The sequence below is a fragment of the Rhagoletis zephyria genome, unplaced genomic scaffold (assembly GCF_001687245.7).
Source record: "Rhagoletis zephyria isolate East Lansing unplaced genomic scaffold, Rhagoletis_zephyria_1.1 Rzeph_scaffold_04000, whole genome shotgun sequence".
Classification (NCBI taxonomy): domain Eukaryota; kingdom Metazoa; phylum Arthropoda; class Insecta; order Diptera; family Tephritidae; genus Rhagoletis; species Rhagoletis zephyria.
Window position 1 is genome coordinate 44,946 of NW_016161083.1, and position 6,303 is coordinate 51,248.

The following is a 6,303-nucleotide window of genomic DNA, read 5'->3' on the forward strand; positions in this document are numbered from 1 at the left end:
TGGTCTTCTAGGAAGTGATGGAGTGCCAACAAACGAAAAAGGGTTTGAGCCCGCCGAACAGTAACCTTCGTTGAGTTTCCCCTCAACTCAGTTACCGTACGGCGGGGCATATTGTTAACGGCTGGAATGTTAGCCGTATCTTATATATGTGTGTGTGCACTCAGATACAAAATTATTTAACGCACATTAGGGTGGTGCAGCATAATTAGGTATGGGCCTAAACATGCCGCCCCGCTTGCGATAAGTAAACTATGAAAACCGGAATACGGAAGGTACCCACCATGTCACGTCAGAAAAGATAATAAGTTTGAAGTTCCTAGATAGCTATTGGAAGATTAAAGAGAGTTAACAGAAAAAAAATGGACGTGGTTTTGATTTTCAATGCACTTTATTGTGTGTATTAATCAACTAAGCATTCTAATTTGTTTTTATTTTTGGTAAGCCCCGGAAACCACTAACCCAAATATGGTTGCCTGCGCCAATAAGCCACCGCCCGAAGATGGGGGGGGGTCCCTGTCAGCATGACCTGGGCGTATACATCGACGCCTAAAGTCAGACGGATCGGCGTAGCCCGGTAAAAATTTGGATCGGCCAACCGCATAAACTGAAATGGCGCGGCAGCCGCGGGGTCGATGTCCGTTGCCGGGCTCAATCGGTTGTGTTGTGCCATGATTGTCGCCTGAGATGTTACGCGTTCCGCGACACCGTATTTTCCTCTAAGNCCAACCGCATAAACTGAAATGGCGTGGCAGCCACGGGGTCGATGTCCGTTGCCGGGCTCAATCGGTTGTGTTGTGCCATGATTGTCGCCTGAGATGTTACGCGTTCCGCGACACCGTATTTTCCTCTAAGAACTAGCAAGCATCTCCGGTTTCGTCCAGAACCTCCGTGTTCCAATTGTAGGTCCCGCGCTAGACTAGCGTCGATTAAAGTGCTGGGCGCGCAGGGGTCACTTATTGCGCGGACCAGGTGGAGGCGGCCACCAGACTCGATTCGAACGATGGCGGTCGGTGCAATCGGCTGAAAAGAGCGTACGATCGGTGTAGCCATAGTACTGTTGCTTATGCGACCTGTCCGAAACCCCAGTCGTCGCACGGCCAGAGCCGCATTCTGCTCTCGGTTCTGCTCTTGTGGTCGGCGATATGGTGCTTTCCCAACAGTCTTCCGTCGAGACAAGCGGAAAGGACCAGTTTCCGCGCCATCACGACTCTTACCGTTGGGATATGGGGGCGGTCGGAAAGAACTAGTTCCCGAGCCACCCGCATGCTGTGATTGGGACTGGGCAGGCTGTCTGAAGGACCCAGTTGCAGAGCTGCTCTCCCTTCGTTTCTCATGTTCGAGTGGTGGTCGGAAAGAACGGGTTTCCGAGCCGCCACTTACTTCTACTGGAGTGCCCTCAGTCGTAGCTTCGTCCATCTCTGCCTCCTCGACCTGCTGAGCCCATGACTTATAAGGCTCTTCTATGTGGATGGATAAGGCACCCAGGGCACTGTTGTCATCATCCTCTATATTGCGTGCTGGCTGCCTCCAATTATCGTTGGTCTCGATATGGAGCGAAGTATGATGCTTCTCACGGCACCTGTGACATCTGTCGGCGCTAGCACAATTTTCCAGACGGTGGAATGGCGAGAGGCAGTTCGGGCAGTAGCGGTGTATGAGGATCGCTCGCAGTCGTTCTTCTGCCGTCTTACCACGGTAGATGGGGCAAAGTCTTATGCCGTGGTCTTTGTCGCACAAGCTACAGGCGATTGGAAACTCCTCCGAGCTCCTCTCAGTTTTAGAGCGCAGGGCTTAGAATCGGGTCATTCTGCAATTTGTAATATTTGGTTGACCAAAATTCTGTTTTGCTTTGAATTTATTATGGTTGGGTGGCAAGTGGTGGGTATTCATGCATTTGCTATCATACATATGTATAGAAATTTCATTAAAAATTCCCTATGAAGTGCCTGGTGTGGCCGTAGCATTACTGTACTGCTATTCAGAATTTTTCTAGGTGGCGCTCGTGATATTGAGCGACGTCCCAGTGTTATATTTACGCGCTGGTGCCTTTGGATTTTAAGGCGGTCGTGCGCAAGAAAAAAAAAAATAGATGAGAATATATATGTATATGTATGGGGAGGCATGAATATTATCTTATTTCGTGAGTTACCATTTCTAATTCTTTATTTGTTTTATATCGATGCATAAACTTAATAATTTTAAAACTTCATAATTCATTCGGGGCTAATTCAATGCCACGCAGTGTATAATTAATTTGAAGCTAATTCAATGCCACGCAGTGTATACTGACAGAATAAATGGCCAATATTTTAGGAAATGGGTGAAAACATTATTGTGGAGTTTTGTTATTAAGCACCATAGCCTCCTACCCACAAGAAAAAAATTCCCATTATTTTTCATAATGGTGCGAAACTTGACTAAACCGATTCATAAAGAATTCAGTGTTGCCACAACTATTTTAATTTTTTTTTTAATTTTTACCAAATCTCANAATTCCCATTATTTTTCATAATGGTGCGAAACTTGACTAAACCGATTCATAAAGAATTCAGTGTTGCCACAACTATTTAATTTTTTTTTTAATTTTTACCAAATCTCAAAAAAAATTACCAAACTTTTATAACATTTGTATATATATATATAACATTCGTATAACTTAGATAATTATTTTGGCAGCGACGGAACTAACACTACGCCTTGAATTGTGGCCAGCTTAGATCTATTCATATTTTTTGAGTGATATATCAGTTCTTCCTCTTCTTCTATGGTAAACTCATAAAATTCATGATGCCGCTGCCGCGTTCAAAAAATTCATATCACCATCAACAGAGCGTTTGGATTAGAGATGGGCACGGGCCTAAATTTTCAGGCCCGGCCCGGCACGAGTGCAAAATCAACTTTCAAAAACACGCACATGCCCGCACGTTAAGAATTTTATTGGGGCTTGGCCCGGCCCGGCCCGGCACGACGGGACACGCCCCAGCCCGGAAATAAAAAGCCAACTTTTATTGTATGTACATATACATATGTAAATATTTTTAATTTTGTGTTTATGTCCATATGTATATTTACTTAAGCGAATCAATATTTTACATCAAAGATTTTTATAATATATTTTCTGGGAAGTAGAAAAAGTGGAAGGTATTTTATGTACAGATATGTATGTAAACAAAACTACTAAGTATCATATATTTTTTGCTTTTCTCTTATCAAGAGAGTTTTAAATATATACAATTTTTTTTTTTGTATAAAAACAAAAGCTCATCTAAGTTTTTAGTATTAGCAACGGCCTTTTTCGTGCCTTTTCGTGCTTTTATGAAACTTTACTGAACGCCCAGGCCCGCACGAGTTCGTGCTGACAACAAATTTTCCGGCCCGTACCCGCGGGCTTACGCAGGGGCCCGTCGGGCCCCTGTCAAATGCCCGGCCCGTGCCCATCTCTAGTTTGGATAATGAAGATGAACAATTTACTTCAACAACTTTCAAAAAAATTTTTTTTTTTTTTTTAGTGTAGACACATACATATTTTTGTAAGTACAAAAGCAATTTTTTGGTTTTGTACAATTGTAAGAAGCTTCAAAAAAAAGGGTTTTTTACTTGTTGACGAAAAAGGCGCTTTTTGATAACCAAACTCACTACAATCACCTGGCAACACTGTACAGCATGCAACACAAAATACATTTTTTTTTCGCAGTTTATTATTAAGTTGTGCACCTGACAACCAGATGGTGCTGCTTGCCATATTCTTATGAAGGCTCGCATTTCGCCCAATCACGTATGTCAAACTTTGAGCTTATACCGTATGTCAAAGTTTAACACAGCAATAACTTCCTGAATGACTGAAAATTTCATTCTGGATTTGGCACGTGGTAAGTTTGTAGTGATTATTAAATTAGTAGTGTTATTCAATTCATTCATTTCATTTTCAGATACCANAACTTCCTGAATGACTGAAAATTTCATTCTGGATTTGGCACGTGGTAAGTTTGTAGTGATTATTAAATTAGTAGTGTTATTCAATTCATTCATTTCATTTTCAGATACCAAGAAAATACCAAGAATTGGGAACGGCCTCTGCGCAGCATTCGTTTTTCATGATTTCGACAATTTCGTTGTTTCAATGTTTTTCTGAAAGCGATAAGTGTTTTTATAGAATAATAACAACGGCAAGTGTTATGGACAATTTCAATTAAAAGACTGTTTTATATATGCATCGAAAATATATTTAGATCCCTAAAATCTGATAGCAGATAGCATCTATAGATTGTGATTGCCTCCGCGACATAGCAAAAAATGTCTTCCTCGTTGTCCATGGTAGAGGCACTTTTGCAAGAATTCCACCAACCAGCCACGCCTAATATACGAAAACGTGAAATTGAAACAGAACTTATTGCCTTCAGAGGACAACCAAGCGCTTGGCAAATCAGTCTACAGGTGGCTGCTTCTATTGAAACAAACCAATATCTCTGGTTTTTCAGTACATTAACTCTAGAGCATTGGATTTCACGTCGGTGGTCACATTTGACTGCTAGCGAGAGAACTTTACTGCGTGAAACATTATGGAATACATATGCAAGTTTATCAGTGGCAAATGTGCCTCGCCGACAACGTGATACATTCGCACAATTAATTGCGCTCATAGGAAAACGGGAGTTCCCCGACGATCATCCTAACTATGTAATTCACTGTTTAGAATTAATCCGATCGGAAAAGTTCGTGCTCGGTATCACTCTGCTGCGCATCACTTCAGAAGAGGTAGTCGACAATCGCGACTGCGTAACAACGGAGCGTCAAAACTATTTTCACTCACACTCTGGAAGCAATATCCCCGCATCACTCTCTAGCAGCTTCATCCATCACCACCAATCCGTTATTGCTGTTGGGCGATACACCAATGTTAGTACGCCCTGTGCCCAGCATTGTGGCAAAACCCATATCTGAGTCGGCGGCTGAAAGCGCGTCCGTGGGGCTTCGGTTCTATTATTAAGTATACGAATTACACTAAATGTTTGCTTTGGTATGAATGATGAATCCTGATGTAAAACCAAATGCAATTCATGCCCAAAAGCGGTCATTATATGTGACCTGGTCTACGGAAAGGGGGCTTAGGTGTCAAAAAATCAATTTTCACTTTTTGGTTGATTCGGATGGAAGATGAGATGCTTTTTCACGTGGTGAAAAGCAGAAAATCCTAACTTGCTTAGAAGTGTACTAAAAATGTAGAGAAAGAAGAGTAAAAATACGACAAAATATAATTTATTGGTAATGAACAAAATACATTGAATTATAAGCTATAAAGACATGATTATACACTAGAAAAACGTATTATGGGCCAAAAATAATAATGCTGAGTAGTTTATGTATTTTTCTTTGTTGTCGTTTTCCTTGAGATCTTTTTACGTGTTGATCCTGAGGAAGATGGACCTGGTTCCTCATCTGGTTTGAGAACATCTTCACTAGTTTTTGCCTTCCGTTTCTTCATCATCCTTTTCATGGAAATATTGTCCGTATACGGCACTGAACTCCTCATCAACACTCATGTTTCATTTCATGCGAAATGCGAAGACGATAATCAACAGAAACAGTAAACGTCACTTCTTCAGTGTTACTTTTTTAAATGTTCCACACTAGCAACTTACAGGATGAACTATAATAATATTCCGACCAACAACAACACTTACTGGACCAACAACAACACTTATTGGACGTCCGGTGCGGAGAACAATTAACGAGATAATGAGAAACTGACGAAACGAGTTGCTTACTTTTAACAGCTTTTTCACAGAAAACTAGTTTTCGCACATAAGCTCCCTTTTCGTAGACCAGGTCACATATATTGGGGATGTGGATCCCATATTTGACTAGATTTACTACGAAATGTGCCAGTTTCATCGAAGGCGGAATATAAATCTTTCGGTTCACTAATATTATTGCGATTCGACTCATAGAGCATATCATCTTCGCTTAATGTGGAATTATGCACCTTTCGTGGCGTAACAAAGGCACTGGTGAAATCATCGGGAATGCTATTATTGATGTCGCCAATATCATCTTTGATATCCTCTTCTTCGATGCTGTTAGTACGCCCTGTGCCCATCTTTGGTGCTTTGTTTTTAGTTTGAAGACACCAAATCTGTAAATCTTAACCAAAGGTTTGTTCGACAAGCTACTCGAAGTCACTTCGTGTTACACATACGCGTTCCACCAGTACCTTTTTGAGTTTCTTTGATATACGCTGACAGTTTGAACTTTGCTCCCGTTTTTCTACAAGTAGCTTGTGGAACAAACCTAAAAATGGGTCAA

The 6,303-nt window shown here is 41.4% G+C and overlaps 1 protein-coding gene across 1 annotated transcript; it reads right to left on the bottom strand.

The window, feature by feature from the left end:
• Positions 1-4,046: 4,046 nt before the first annotated feature.
• On the bottom strand, positions 4,047-6,097 carry LOC108370088 (uncharacterized). The gene is made up of 2 exons (XM_017625345.1): positions 5,836-6,097; positions 4,047-5,080 (listed from the first exon to the last, which is right to left on the bottom strand). Exons 1-2 carry the CDS (start codon positions 6,095-6,097, stop codon positions 4,857-4,859), a joined length of 486 nt encoding a protein of 161 aa, XP_017480834.1. The 3' UTR covers positions 4,047-4,856.
• Positions 6,098-6,303: the final 206 nt, after the last annotated feature.

Bases quoted from the DNA above. Each gene is read 5' to 3' on its own strand.
- LOC108370088 (XM_017625345.1), bottom strand. From the start codon at position 6,097: ATGGGCACAGGGCGTACTAACAGCATCGAAGAAGAGGATATCAAAGAT. The intron at 5,081-5,835 runs ATATGTGACCTG...AGACCAGGTCAC, and splicing joins ATGGGATCCACATCCCCAAT to ATATAATGACCGCTTTTGGG.